Consider the following 16083-nt stretch of genomic DNA (forward strand, 5'->3'; position numbering starts at 1 on the left):
GTACATGCATAAAATTACATGTATGAAACATGTACATATAACTCTCAGGAAGCATCACAGCTAAAAGTATGTTATGTTATGCTATATCACAAATGCAAACGCATGTGAATGCAAATATATCATCATGCATGTTGGCAGTACTTAAATTCAAACATACATATCAGGAACCACACCTAAAAGCAATGATTATAGGATGTAGAAATAATACACTAAAATCAAGTTCATATAATGAATTTTGCAACCTTCAATATATATGTAGAACATATAGAACAGGTAATTAATGTGACACAGGAGAAAGCAGTGAAAAATTATCGAGACACATGCTCACGTTAACTAACAAAAGAAGAACCCAAGTCTAGCTGAAATGAAGGAAAGAAGAATCGAAAAAAAAAATGTATGGTAAGAAAAGTTAAGAAAATCTTCTCCACACCAAAGCCAAAATAATCATATTGCTTCAATTGAAGCTCTGGATGATTTCCTTCCTCAGCATGGACAGGTCCAGAAACCTCGGCCTGCAAAGAGTAGATGTTAAGATTGCATGTATTATATTTATATCATTCCCTATGAAAGATGTTCCAATTTTAAAAACAGCTAAGATATGTACCACTTCCATGACAAAAAAATGTCCATTCCTTCAATTCTGTCAAGGGTAATGACATCATAGAAAATGTGTACTTTCTCATATAACAAGAAATGAAACAACAAAATGTGAATAAACTTACTACAGCAGAATCTTGGCAAATGAAAAAACAAAGGGGAGTAGACAATGTGTACTTTCTCATGTAACAAGAAATGAAACAACCAAAAGTGAATAAAATTATAAGGAACCCAGGTCTAAAATAATGATAATGATGTTCACTCGTACAGTTGCATCCAACTCTAAGAGAAAACCCATAACACAATGGAATAATGACACTACATGGAAAAATAAAGAGGTCGATTTCCAATAAAGCATTATAGGGTGCTGCTCTATGTTGCATCAGTACAGATACGAGTGTCGGAATCCGACACGGGTATCAACTGTCGGATTCGCCAAACCACAAAATGAACGACTAGTGGATTCGCCAAAATACTGAAATTTATTTTTTTTTACCTAATAATATGACTATGACAAGTGATATAATGAAAATTTTAATAGGCATAGTAGATATAATGTTTTATTTCCATTTAAGAAACTTACTACTAGGATGGGTTAAACTCAAAACTTGTGGTAATTGTAAAGTTGTGGTTATAGTATTCAGGAAAGAAAACAAATAAAAGAGGTCTAGGAGTATCATAAAGAATCCTGAAGTATTGCAATCCGAGACGTGTCTAACACAGACTCTTCGCCCATCTAGAAGAATCCATGTAACACGAGTGCTGCTAAACTGATGTGATGCCAGTTATAGAATTTATGGGAAGAATTAGGGTCAATAATAGTGAACTCTTGGCAAAGAATAAAGGAGTGTTTCGGCCATCTACATGCATAGAGAAAACATTCCCACTAATATTACATTTTTTAATAAAGTGGGGGTACCAGTGGAAAATGATATTTCCAACCCCACCCCCACAAAAAAAAGCAGAACTTCTTCATTCCCCTAATCTCTCGTATGGTTTTAAATTTCCATCAAAACCGACATGAAATGACCGAAATGTTTCCGCTTCCATCCCCACTGAAAACGAAACTGAAATGACTGAAATGCATAAACAAAAATCATAAGTGTAATAGCCGTTTACAATATTAGTATGTATTATATAATTAAATTTATACAAAGTGAATGCAAAATGTGGTGCATGCATTATTTATAAATATTTATATGAATTACATGTGAAATTTGGCAGGTACTAAATTGTTTCACATGTGTGACAGACATGTCATTGATGTTTTTAAACCATTTTGGATGGTTGTCTTGCTTATATGATAATTTATAAATGTGTATTAGTGCTTATTCTAGCCTTTTCTGAAGTTTCATATTCAAATTCTATCATTTGCATATGTTTTCATGTGTTTCCTTGATTTTAAACGGTTTCCAATGAAATTTCTAACCGAAACCAAAATTTTAAACCTTGTTCTCTCGACTTCCTCTCTTCCCCCTCTACCCCACTCACCTTCTTCACTCCCCCTCTCTCTCGACTTCTTCCATGTCCCCTCCTCTCTTCCTCTCACGGCTTTATGTAGCCACCAACCCCCCCCCCCCCCTCGTCCTCCAAAAAAGGGACAAAAATCCCTTTTTTTGTCCCTCCATCTCTTCTTCTCCCATTTCGCGTCTTGCTTTCTTTTTTCCTCACTACTTCTCCTCTCACCCTCATGTTTGGGTTTATAAGCTACCTTCCTTACCCCTTTCTCTTTCCTCTCTTGATCTTGATTCTCCATTCTTCTCCCCCTGTCTTTATCTTGGTTGTGAACAACATTTCTTTAGCTCTCTCTAGCCTGCTCTCTTTCCCCTCCCGGCCAGTGCCTACAGTGGAGGATCAAGACCTTAGAAGCACAAAGCGGGTGCAGGGGCGGGAGCGGGGAGGCGTGGGGTCTAGAAGAGTCTAAGTTTGGGAGCGTCATGGGAGCTTGTATGTAATATTTTCTTTATATATCTTTCAAAATTCAAGTACATCAAAAAATAATAGTTTCTAACCATTTTCATATGTATCTTTCAAAATTTAAGTACATCTAAAAGCTAATTTCTAACCATCTTCACCATCTTCATTTGTTTGCACTCGCTCCTCGTGTCTTCTGAAGATGCACAAGCCTTTGTGCTTGCTCCAACGAAGTACTTTGAAGAGTTGGAGGAGTTTAATATAAGGAAGTTGGTGATGGTGGGACTTATAGAGTAATAGAAGCAAGCTGGGAGCGTCATTAGAGCGGTTCCTGTCTCTCTGGGGTCGCACTCCCTGGAAGATCCTTCCTAAGGAGCGCCGAATCGAGGTTCTGAGGTGGGAGCGGCACCCCGAGAGGAGGTTCCTGCTTCTAAGATCAAGACATGAAGCCCAACAAGTTACTCCCATGCATGGTTTTAAATTTCGACCGAAATCCAAAATTTCGAACCGAAATTTCGGATTTCGGTGGAGGCTGACACCGAAATGACATAAACCCGAAACGGTATTTTAGTTCGTCCGAAATTTCGGAATTTCGGTCGAAATTTCACCCAAAAAACCTTTTTTTTTTTTTATTGAACTAATATTTTACCGAAATTACCGAAATTTCGGTAACTTCGGCCAAAATTTTATATTGAATAAAATAGTGTTTTCTTTGTTTCGCCAGTTTCGGACCCCACGAAATTTCGAAATTTTGTGGGGTCCGAAACCGGTACCGAAACCGAAATTTAAAACCTTGCTCCCATGTTGACCGAAATTTTGAAATTTCGTGGGGTCCGAAACTGGTACCGAAACCGAAATTTAAAACCTTGCTCCCATGTATGGATTACATTCACCTTTATTTCAGCAGCATATTTTAGTTCTTATAGACCATAGTTAGGCGGTCTATAAGTTCTTCAATTGCAAGCCCGACAAGTTCTTCAATTGATTTTAGTTCTTATAGACCATAGTTAGGCGGTCTATAAGTTCTTCAATTGCAAGCCCGACAAGCTACTCCCAATTAACCCATTTATCCTACCCCTTGAACCCTTCTCATCATTCCTCACACCCTTATTTCACCCTAATCAATCCTACCCTTGTCGCCTCTAACTTCCTACCATAGTCTTACCATCACCCATCATATTGTTACAACATTGCCCTTGTTGGGCATCTTATAGACCATAGTTAGGTGGGTGAACATTATAGATCTGATTATTATGATAGAATTTTAGTTGATGACTGATTTTATTTTACATTAACTAGTTGTTTCTTGCTGGGACTTATTGTATGGAACATGGTTTAGTGAATTTTTTTTTTAAATCCTTTACTGACTTTAATCATTAATGTTATGTTTATGGTAATTTGAGGACTGAATGCTTCTATTTTAATTGAATTGGAACTCATATTACGCTTCTAAATTTCCAAAAAGAAGCGTGTGAACCCTAGGTTTGGACCACCTCAGATTCTTTTTATGGGTATTTATAAGCTCCTGAATTAAATTAAGATTTTTTGGTTTTTTAATTTGGATTTTGTAACGAAATTATAAAAAAATCAGTTATTATGTTATAGTCAAGAGAAAAGTATCCAATATTAGACACCTCCTTTTCCTATTTTGGTACCTAGAAGCCTAATTTGGAATACATGGTACATGTTTATGTAATGCTGACTGTTCATTTGTTATTCCATGATGGATGACAATTGACAAATAACCCAAAATTTAGATTGATGTCACGATCATAACCAGCCAAACAATGGACCTTTTCCGATTGAATGCAGACAATTGGTCTCTGTCTTGTTGTTTACTGACTAGTCGATTCCCCAAAAGTTCTTCAATTGCAAGGTTAAGACCATCATCCCATGGGCTATTCTCCATCCACAATAAGGTCCTATGGATTTAATGGTCACAATCATGTACATGTGTCCCAGAGGATTATAGTGCTTGATAATAAAATGAAAAGAAAGTGTGTACCACCAAACATTATCTCATTTATCAAATTATGTTTCTTCCCTTTTTTGAATATTTTGAATGCGTGTTAGTCTTTAATTGTACTAGCAAAAGGCACATGGTGATGCACACAGGGAGAGAGAGAGAGAGAGAGAGAGAGAGAGAGCATTAGAGAGATTTTATTTGGGGGTGAGAGGGTGGGTTTGTCCACCCCGTCAACCAAAACTAACACGCATAATAAGGTCCTATGGATTTAATGGTCACGATCATGTACATGTGTCTCAGAGGATTATAGTGCTTGATAATAAAATGAAAAGAAAGTGTGTACCACCAAACATTATCTCATTTATCAAATTATTTTTCTTCCCCTTTTTGAATATTTTGAATGCGTGTTAGTTTTTAATAGTACTAGCAAAAGGCACATGGTGATGCTCACACAGGGAGAGAGAGAGAGAGAGAGAGACAGAGACAGAGACAGAGAGAGAGAGCGCATTAGAGAGATTTTATTTGGGGGTGAGAGGGTGGGTTTGTCCACCCCGTCAACCAAAACTTTGGAAATCAATTCTAATGTGTCCTCCCCAATTCTAATGTGTCCTCCCCAGGGAAAAAAGGAGGAGCTTTGCTTATATATAGTATAGATTTGGTTAGGCGGTTTGTGTGTTTCTTAATGAATTTATTCAAACAAACAAAAAAGATGGCAATATCTTATGGCTATGTCTGTTAAGAGGGCTGATATTGATTCCCCTCTTTTATGGTAGTGTCCCTTTTGGTTTTTCCTTTATAAAAAAAATTTAAAAGAATGAAGACAACATCTGTGTCCCTTCGGTAGCTCTAAAGATCAAAAAGGAGACAAGTGAGAGAGAAGAGAAAGAAAATAAGAGGGAAGAGGAAGAAGAGGAGATGAGTGAGAGAAGAGAAGAGAAAGAAAGGAAATATAAAAGAAGATATGTATATATAGGGAATTGTTAGCGTCCATCGCAGAAGGCATTTCACGGATGGTCTGTTGCATGTGAGAGCAGCCACCTCGTGAATGGAAACAAAATCTGCTGAAAAGTGAGCCTGTGGGGCTGCTCTCACATGCAACAAACCATCCGCGAAATGCCTTCTGCAATGGACGCTAGCAAATCCCATATATATATATATAAATATATGTGTGTGTGTGTGTACGCGCGCGTATAGGTGACTGACATGGGCACAATCATGTTTTGATTAATGAGAAAAGGTTTCCTCGTCTTATATGCTTTAAGTAGTTGTCAAAGGTTGGTGACAAAGTGTTTAAGGCATATAAGACAAGGTGATTTTGTCTCATTATCAAAAACATGGTTGTGCTGATATCAGTAGCACACACGGACGCACGCACACGCGTGCGCACAAATATATATATATATATATATATATATAAAGGGTTCCTGCTAAAGTTAGCAGGTAAGCTTACCTACTAACGTTAGCGTAAAACAAGGTGGGCCCACATTGTTGGGGGGATCCAAAGCATTCATTTGGAAGGCCCTTTCATGGATAGGGTGTCCACAAAAAATCAGCTCCATTGGATCATCTTAGGGTGTCCATTTGTGGGGTGAAAAAATGGGCAGATTAGTGGACAAACAGTATCTGTCCATTTTCACCCCCACAAATGGACATCCTATGATGATCCAATGAAGCTGATTTTTGGTACACACCCCATCCATGATGAGGCCTTTCAAATGAATGCTTAGGATCAGCCCAACAATGTGGCCCACCCTTGTTTTATTCTAACGTTAGCAGCTAAGCTAGCTGCTAATGTTAGCAGGAACCCTTTCCTAATATATATATATATATATATATATATATATATATATATATAGAGAGAGAGAGAGAGAGAGAGAGAGACAGAGACAGAGAGAGAGTAAAGTGTTTCTGAGCTCGAGCGTCAAAAGCTCATGTGGGCCTACATTTTTGGGGTGATCCAAAGCATTCATGTGAAAGGCCCTTACATGGATAGGGTGTGGACCAAAAATCAAGTACATAGGATCACCCTAACCCATCCAAAAGTGGAGGGAAAATGGACAGATGCTGTTTCTCCACTGTTTCTCCACAGATCTGCCCAGTTTTTCCCTCCACAAATGGAATTATGGAAGGGTTAGGATGATCCTATGGACTTGATTTTTTGTAGGCACCCTATCCATGTAAGGGCCTTTCAAATGAATGCTTTAGATCACCCCAAAAATGTGGGCCCACATGAGTTTTTGAGCTCAAGCTCAGAAACACTTTCCTCAGCTTAAGCTTAGCTGTGCTCGAGCACAGAAACAGGGGTGGGCCACATTTTGAGTGGGATCCAAAGTATTCATTTGATGGGCCCTTTCATGGGTAGGGTGTCCACCAAAACTCAGCTCCATTGGATCACCTTAGGGTGTCCATTTGTGGGGCCAAAAATGGACAGATTTGTGGACAACCAGTATCTGTCCATTTTTGGCCCCACAAATGGACACCCATTGGTGATCCAATGGAGCTGATTTTTGGTAGGCCCCCCATCCATGATGGGGCCTTCCAAATGAAAGGTTAGGATCACCCCCCCCAATGGCCCCACCCCCTGTTTCTGTGCTCGAGCGCAGCTAAGCTTAGTTGCGCTCGAGCGCAGCAACCCTTCTCTCTCACTCTCTCTCTCTCTCTCTCTCTCTCTCTCTCTCTCTCTCTATATATATATATATATATATATATATATATATATATATATATACATATATATATATATATGTACATATGTATGTATATGTATATGTATATGTATATGTATATATAGAGTTTTTATATGATGCCTGACCGTCAAGTACCGTAAAAAAGGTACCGCCCTTGATATTTGATCCAACAATAGCCCACTTTTTAAGAGGCTGTTGTTGGATCAAATATCAAGGGAAGTACCACCTTCACGCTGTCGGGCACCATATAATTTCTCATAATTTAGAGTCTGTTGACTCTATGTAATGTATGTACGAACTTCTGGTCCCCACTGTAATTTTCATAGATTCAATAAAACTGTCATCTTTCAAATATATATATATATATATATATATATATATATATATATATATATATGAGAAAACAGTTCCTACACACATGTGTAGATAAGTTATCTACACACTAGCTTAAAATACAGTGGGGGACCACATTGTTTGGGTGATCCAAACCATTCATTTTTAAGGCCCTCACATAGATAGGGTGTCCACAAAAAATCAAATCCATAAGATCATCCTAACCATTCGAACTGTAGAGGCAAAAGATGGACTAATTTGTGAAGTTTTAAAGACATCCATTTTACATCCACAAATCGTAGGGTTGGGATGATCCTATGGATCTGATTTTTTGTAGACACCCTATCTATATGAGGGTCTTTAAAATGGATGGCTTGGATCACCCAAACAATGTGGGCCCCCACTATATTTTAAGCTAGTGTGTAGAGAACTCTCTACACATACGTGTAGGAACTGTTTTCTCTCTCTCTCTCTCTCTCTCTCTCTCTCTCTCTCTCTATATATATATATATATATATATATATATATATATAGAGAGAGAGAGAGAGAGAGAGAGAAAAGTGCTTCTAGTCTGCCGACTAGAGATCATTCTCTAGTCCGGCGACCAAAAACATAGATAGGGTGATCTAAAGCATTCATTTGATAGGCCCCATCATAGATAGGGTGTCCACAAAAATCAGCTTCATAGGATCATCTTAACCCTTCCATTTGTGGAGCTAAAAAATGGACAGATTTGTGCCGATTTATAGCCGTCCATTTTAAGCTCCACAAATCACAAGGTTGGGATGATCCTATGGAGCTGATTTTTTGTGGATACCCTCTCTATGTCAGGGCCCATCAAATGAATGCTTTGCATCACCCAAATAAGGTGGGACCCATGTTTTTTGGTCGCCGGACTAGAGAATGATCTCTAAAAAGCAAATAATATATATGTATATGTATATATGTGTGTGTGCGCGCGCGCGTGTGTAGACACACACACTAAAAAGCAAATAAACAAAAATCATGACATCATGACATAAAAATACATTTATGGCACAAAAATACATAAATTGCCGTTCGAAATTTGGTGGGCATCATATTTTCTTTTCAATGAACAAAGAAGTTGACCTCAAGTATAATATGCGTGTGTGTGCAACCAAGTTCCATGTGAGAACAATGAAATTTAGAGTCTTAAGGAAGATGCACTATAGCCGACCCTAACTAGTTTGGGACAAAGGCTTAATTGAGTTGAGTTGAGTTGAGTTGAGTTGAGTTGAGTTGGGTTGGGTTGGGTTGAGTTGAGAAGGAAGAGGCACTATGAATGATTTTTGTTTTATTTTTTTTGAATGGCCGCACTATGGATGATAAATAGATAAATTAACAAGCTATGCTTCATAAAATAGGAAAAGGCAGGTGGATCACAAAATCTAACAAAATTAATCATCCTTCTAAACTCAAGCCACATGTGTACTTTAGAACCAATCAGAAATGGGTTAAATCATGGATAGGCAACAGGCCAAAATTCGTATCAAATGAACTTCGCTATGCATTTGATCAATAGAGTTTTGCTTGTTGAATGTAAGCAGTTAAGAATTTTTTTACCAGTCCACTTACAGACAAATCAATCAGATGGTTAGGACAAATTGGTTGGGATTGCTTATCATAACAAATTTTAGACAATGGTACATCCACCATGGGGTGTGCCCCTTGACCAGTTTTTCTACACCATACATACACATGTTCAGTCGAGATTAGGTCAAGATGTAATTTTGGGATGTCTCATAAGCCAGCAAACCAGTCATATTGGATTATTCTTTGGAAAGTGAATTATGCTTGTTGCAGCTATATCTACTCCAAACTTAAAATTACAGAGTAGAATGAAAAGAGCCTACCTCTCCCTCCCAAATGAAATAAATTCCATCCCCAATTTCCCCCTCCCGAACGACATAATCACCACAATCTATAACATAAAAGCACGCATAAGTGCATAACCCCAACAAAAGAATCAATTACCAGAATGCCGTTTTCCAAACACAAAACAGATAATTAAAAGATGACACCAAAAATTCACAAGACACCAAGTGCCATTGGTGAGCATTTACATGTACGTTAAATAAATACATTAGTAGACTACAATTCATTTAGCCCTTGTAGTTTCAGAAAAAGTAACATATTGTTTTGTTTTTTATTTTAATGGTAAATTGTTGTTACTTCGATCGATTGCTTCTAACATTCGACAAACGCATATCAAATACTTGGAATAGTAAAAACTAATCATGATTGTTGGGGGTTCCACGTGAAGGCAAAGATCCCATATCATAAAAGCTATGATTTGGCCGACACTTTAAACTTATTGTCGACACACGTGTCGTGTCGTGTCGACACGACACCCGTAACACGACACGACACCCGTGTCGACACTCATTTAGACACTTTTAAATGTACTGCTAGAAGTGTCAGTAACTTTATATGTATGCATGTGTATGAGTGTGCCACTATTTCTAGATTTTTGGGGGTTGCCATGTCAGATACCTCGTATCCATGTCGAAACTCAGCATACGAATCTGTGTCCACAAATCAAGATCATATGTACTTTCTATTTTAGTTGTGTCCCTGTTTCTAAATTTTGGGAGTTTGCCGTGTCCGACACTCCGTGTCCGTGTCAACACGCGACACCCGTGTCCGTGTCCACAAATCATAGCATAAAAGTAAATTGATGTGGATGGACTTATAAGGACTTGGGCACCATCCCCTTAGCAGGTAGCTTTTAAGGGTGAATTATACCCAGGTCCCAACAAGTGGTATCAGAACTAGGGCGTGGTAACTCCTGCATGGCCTCAAGGATGGGAAAATCCCTCAGGCAAGATCTCAGTAACCCCGGTGTACCCTCGAGGACGGAGAAAATCCCTCAGGGAAGATCTCATAGTTCCCATGTTGCTCCCACGTGGAGGGGCAAGATTATGCACATTGCTTTCGCGTAGAGGAGGAGGGAGTTGTGGGTTCCACGCAAAAGCAAAGATTCCACATCAGAAAAGTGAATTGATGTGGATGGGCTTATAAGGATTTGGGCACCATCCCCTTCACAGCTAGCTTTTAAGGGTGTGCTCTACTTGGGGCCCAACAAGAGGTATTAGAGTTGAGACATGGTAACTCCTATGTGCCCTCAAAGATGGAAAAAATCCCTCGAGGATGGAAAAAATCCCTCGATGTGTACCCTAGAGGACGGAGAAAATCCCTCTAGGAAGATCTCCTGGTACCCACATTGCTCCCGCGTGGAGAGGCGAGATTGTCCACATTGATTCTACGTGGAGTGGGAATTAGTAGGGGTTCCACGCGAAAACAAAGATCCCACATCGGAAAAGTAAATTGATGTGGATGGGCTTATAGGGACTTGGGCACCCACCCCTTAACGGTTAGCTTTTAAGCGTGAGTTCTACCCGGGTCCCAACAAAATATAAACGAAATTAATAGCGCTAACCCGACAAGAGCAATAGAAACTAACCAGTAGAGAGAAAAAATTATTTTCGACCCATGTGTTTCATTGGAACTTACGAAGGGCATACAGGACGAGGTGTCGTGGTGTATGTTATTTGCAGATGATATAATATTACTTGACGAAACCAAAGCAGAAATTAATGCTAAGTTAGAGTTTTGGAGAACTACTTTGGAATCTAACGGTCAAAACTGAGCAGGACTAAGACAGAGTAAATGGAGTGCAACTTTAGTAATGTAAGGAGGTGAGGCGAGGATGTAGTAAATATGACTGGACAGGAGGTACCTAAGAGGGCTATCTTTTGCTATCTTGGTTCAATCCTACAAAAGAAAGGGAGAGATTGAAGAGGATGTTAACCACATAATAAGAGCAGGTTGGTTAAAGTGGAAGCATGCTTCTGGAGTTATGTGCGACCGTAAAATACCTATGAAGTTGAAGGGGAAGTTTTGTAAGACAGCTGTGAGGCCAGCCATGCTATACGGCTCAGAATGTCGGGCCACCAAGAAGCAGCATGTGCATAGGATGAGTCTAGCGGAGATGCGAATGCTTAGATGGATGAGCGGCCACACAAGGGTAGATCGAATTAAAAATGAAGACATCCGTAAAAAGGTAGGGGTGAGACCAATTGAGGAGAAGATGAGAGAGCACCGCTTAAGATGGTTTTGGCATATCCAATGTAGGCCTTTGGATGCTCCAGTTAGAAGAAGTGACTCGTGCCAAGTTGATGGAGTAAAAAGAGGTAAGGGCAGACCAAAAACAACTTGGGTAGAAACAATGAGGAAAGACTTGACGGCTAGGAACATAACAGAGAACATGACATAGGGTAGAATGGAAGAAAATGATCCATGTAGACGAACCCAACTAGTGTCAGGATTAGACTTAGTCAATTTGAGCCAGGTAGATCCTTTCACCTCTTTATGAAAATTTTCTAAAGGATTCATTAGCCGACCCCAACTAGTTTGGGACAAAGGCTTAGTTGAGTTGAGTTGAGTTGTGTGTTTCATTGGAACCACTTGTAAAATTTATCTATAAATATAGTGCAAAAGCACCCTATAATGAATTGGGTTTTATCCCTATTTTCAATCTCATTTAGAAATTAACCAATAGAGAGAAAATATCCAAGTTCTAAGTCTAAAAAAAGTAAAGAGAAAATATACAAGTTCTAACTCTAGAAAACCAACAAATCTCACCATAATGTTTGAATTGGACAACTTCAGCGATCTTCTTTAGAGATGAAGTTGAGAGTCTCTGTAGCAATGGTACTTGCCCCAGAAATCCGATCACTGCTCCTCCCACAGAGATTATTCACAAACACACCAAACCCAGAAAAAATAAAGGAAAAAATCAGAGCTACTGTTGAAATTTACTCAGTTGGAGACTCGATAGTAAGAGAAAAGTTAAGCAGTTTTCAAACGCAAACATAGAAATTAGGGTTTTTGGTTTTACCTGTTGCGTGATCCATTAGAAGCTACACGTTGTGAAGGGGAGTTTTTATAGGCTTGGGTTGCAGAGTAGAGAGGGGCGATTTTTATGCAATAAAGGCTTGCCAATTTATGATTGATAGTTTCCAACCTCGAATCATTATTTTGATTTTCTGCAGCTTGTCAAACGGCCAATTTGAGAGTATAAGAAGAAGAGAGGAGTGCAAGTACTAAAACAATGGAGTGAGAATGTTGGTTTGGTCCTGTTTATTTAACGAGCCTGCAATGGAGACGAATGGTCTCCCAACCGTCCGATTGGACCATAATCTTCGGATTTCTAACCGTCCATTTATGGGTCACGCAACCCGAATGGTTAAGCTTTTTCCAATGTATGGCTTTTGGATATGGCATCTAGGTGCAACTTGGGTTGGGGTCGACCCGTACCCGACAGGTTTATCCCAATTTTGGGTCGGGTTAGGTTGGCATTTCCTCTGGTTCGGTTGGGTTAGGGTTGAGGCCTTGGCAACTGACCCAACCAAACCCGTTCTCTGTCCTCTAATTTTATCGTGATTTTTATGGGGTTATGCTTTATCTTGTGAGCCCAACTCCAACCAGACTCAACCCGAACCGATTTGGAAAAAAACAAGTTAGATGAGTTGGATTAGGGTTGAGAGATTTAGAGGCGGGTTGGGTTAGGATTGACCATCCTCGACCCGAGGGTCGGGTTAAGGTTAGGGTTAGGGTTAGGGTTGAGGGATTGCTTCTTGCCAACTGTTCTAGGGATGGATACTTAAGCCTAAAATTCATCATGTGCCGAACAACTATGCATTTGGATTGTCGCTATAAATACGTAGTTAGGGGTGTACAACCCGAACTCGTTGGGTTAAACCTGGAAAAAAAAAAAGTTGGGTCGGGTAGGGCATCCTTCGGGTCGGTTTCGAGTTGAGTTTTTGTTCGGGTTGAGTTTTCCCAACCCAGTTTGGGTTCGGTTTGAGGGCTTGGGCAACCCGACCTGAGTGAAACCCGGCATTTTTTATCATTTTTTTGGGGCGATGAAAAATTCACACCCCCTGTAGGATAAGTCGCACCCCCTTTAAAGGAGGGCATGTGGCAGACTTTAATGCTTTTTAACGTCAATTCACGTTAAAGGGGTGTGAATTATCCTACAGGGGGTGTGAATTTAGGGAGATGTACACACTTCTACAATTATCCTTCGGGTCAGGTTCGGGTTGGGAAATGGGTTCCTCAAGTCAAGTCGGGTTGGAACCCGGATCGGGTTCAGATTGAGTAAATGGTTCCTTGGGTCGGGTTTGGGTTAGTCTCAACCTGATTCAACCCGACCCAAGTGTTGGGGTTCCACGCAAAAGCAAATAGTCCCATATGGGATAAAAGAAATGGATGGGGATGGGTTATAAAGGAATGGGCACCCTCCCTCTAACAGCTAGCTTTTAAGGGTGAGTTCCACCCCGGTTAAATTCCCAACAAGTGATATCAGAGCTCAGGGCGTGGTAACCCTGGTTTGCCTCGGAGGGCGGAAATGTCCCTTGGGGAAGATCTCGAAAACCCCGGTGTAGTTATCTTGTGGTTCCCACGTTGCCACCGCGTGGACGGGCGAGATTTTCCATGTTGCTTCCCCATGGAGTGGGAGATTGTTGGGGTTCCACACAAAAGCTAACAGTCCCATATCGGATAAGTGAAAGGGATGGGGATGGGCTATAAAGGAATGGCCACCCTCCCTCTAACAGCTAGCTTTTAAGGGTGATTTCTACCCTGGTTAAATTGCCAACAGCAAGTTGCCACCTGTTGGGAAGGGAAACAGATTCCATCTTTTTCCTCCTTCAATTCCAACTGGGTGGTCATTTCTAGGCCCCTGATTTTGTTAATTTTTTAATCAAATGCAAGAATCAGGTGGAATCGTAATAAGATATCGATTCCAGCACGTGATTCTAGCATTCAAAACGCACCCAGAGCGATTTGTTAATAACATTGAACAAACAAATTCCTAATGGGCTGTTTCTAAAGGGATAGAAATCCTTGGATAAGTTGTTATAGGGATTGGGTATCCTGCTTCAAATTTTTTATGTTGAACAAGCCCTAGGGTTGGCTTTTCTACTGCCCTGCTCTATTTCGACTGCAGGATTTTTCTGGATAAGTTTGGAATTTATTTTTTTTCTAAACATCTTGCTTGTTTTACACATCAAAAAATCTATCTTGAAGAAACCTTATTAAATTTTTACTTAGAGGAAGTTCAATTTATGATAATATCCCTCTAAATTAACCATAATCATATTTCGTCCCTCTAAATTGTGGAAAGCAAAACAAAATTCCTAGGAAAAAAAATTCCATTAGAAATGTATTGCCGGAACAAACTATAACAATTCTAGCAAGGATAAAATAAACCCCTGCTGGTTATCCAATTAAGGACAACCTCCAACCATAGCCTTGTGCCCATTTGAAGGTCACTATGGATAGTTAAGATTGTCAAATTGAAGCATTTTTTGTTTGGCAATGATAAATTCGCAGTCCCTATTGGATAATTCACACCCCTTTAAAGGAGGATATGTAGCAGACTTTAACCATTTTAATATCAAAGGGGTGCGAAGTATCCTATATTGGGTGCGAATTTATCATCGCCCTTTCTATTTTATAAACCATCCCGGTAGGGCCCCACACAAATGAACCCACAATATTCTAACGGCTATTTCTCTCGTAAGATTTTTATTTTAAACAGAATATAGAAAGTAGAGGGAAACCCTCTTTCTCTCTCATTCAAACTAAGGCATGAGCTCTATTCCTTTTTTCTTTTTTTGGAATTTCACTCGATTAGGGTGTTTTCTTAGGTCTTATGTTTGTTTATATCATAGTAAGAAGTTTTAGGATTATATGTTTGGTTCCATCTTATGTAGGCTTTTTACCCATTTAGGCTTTCTTCTTTGATCTCACGATTTTTTTTTTATCATTGAAAGACATTTTTGTTGTTTCCCTTTTGTCTTGCTCCTTTTCTCAATGTGAAATTTTGTTAGGAAATAAGTTTGGTGTCATCTTATGTTGTTGTTCTTACGAATTAGGGTCTCTTCTCTGATCATATGTTGCTTTCTATCATAGAATGCTATTTGTTTCCCTATTTTTCTTTTGGTCCTGTTGTCTTAGGAAAATAGGTTTGGTTTCATTTTATATTGGGTTTTTTTTCACTGAATTGGGGTTTCTTCTCTGAACATATGTTTGTTTTTATCATACAAAATAACATCTCATGAAAATCTGCATCATAAAGTTTTTGCAATGCTCCAAAAAAGAAAACAAGAGTGAATTTTTCTGCTTGTTCCCAATTAAAATCATAGTTATTATGTTCTAATTTTCTTTTTATCTTATATGATTTTAGCAGGTTCTTTACAATCCAAAATCAAAGCTTATTGATCAACAGTCAGCATGAGTCGTTCTGAGATGAAACCAATCGATTGCAAAAGACGTGGAAAGTGTGTATTTTCGAATAGACTGAGAGGGTTGAAGAAGAAGATCTTTGAGCTCTCAACTCTATGCGGTACAGATGCAGTCATGGTGTGTGTCAGTTCAGATGGAGACCACATTGAAACTTGGCTCGACAAACGATCAGAGGTCGTCCGCATCATTAAACGATATAAGGACAAGAAAGAAAGTGTGAAGAATAATGAAGATATTGCAAGCTTGTATGAG

General features: G+C 39.2%; 1 protein-coding gene across 2 annotated transcripts in view; it reads right to left on the bottom strand.

Moving 5' to 3' along the window:
* Positions 1-12649, bottom strand: part of LOC143856917 (acyl-CoA hydrolase 2-like) — an 85484-nt gene extending 72835 nt beyond the window's left edge. The window contains exons 1-4 of one of the 2 annotated variants that reach the window (XM_077367167.1): positions 12419-12649; positions 12163-12255; positions 9372-9439; positions 431-512 (exon numbers count right to left, since the gene is read on the bottom strand). In XM_077367167.1, the coding sequence (XP_077223282.1) occupies positions 431-512; positions 9372-9439; positions 12163-12255; positions 12419-12434 (259 nt within the window). In that variant the 5' untranslated portion in view covers positions 12435-12649. The remainder of the gene's footprint in view (positions 1-430; positions 513-9371; positions 9440-12162; positions 12256-12418) is intronic. The other variant, XM_077367168.1, reaches the window with a different exon arrangement.
* Between the last annotated feature and the right edge of the window lie 3434 nt (positions 12650-16083).

The sequence above is a fragment of the Tasmannia lanceolata genome, unplaced genomic scaffold (assembly GCF_043159265.1).
Source record: "Tasmannia lanceolata isolate RefF3 unplaced genomic scaffold, GAP_Taslan_0.1 ptg000024l, whole genome shotgun sequence".
NCBI lineage: Eukaryota > Viridiplantae > Streptophyta > Magnoliopsida > Canellales > Winteraceae > Tasmannia > Tasmannia lanceolata.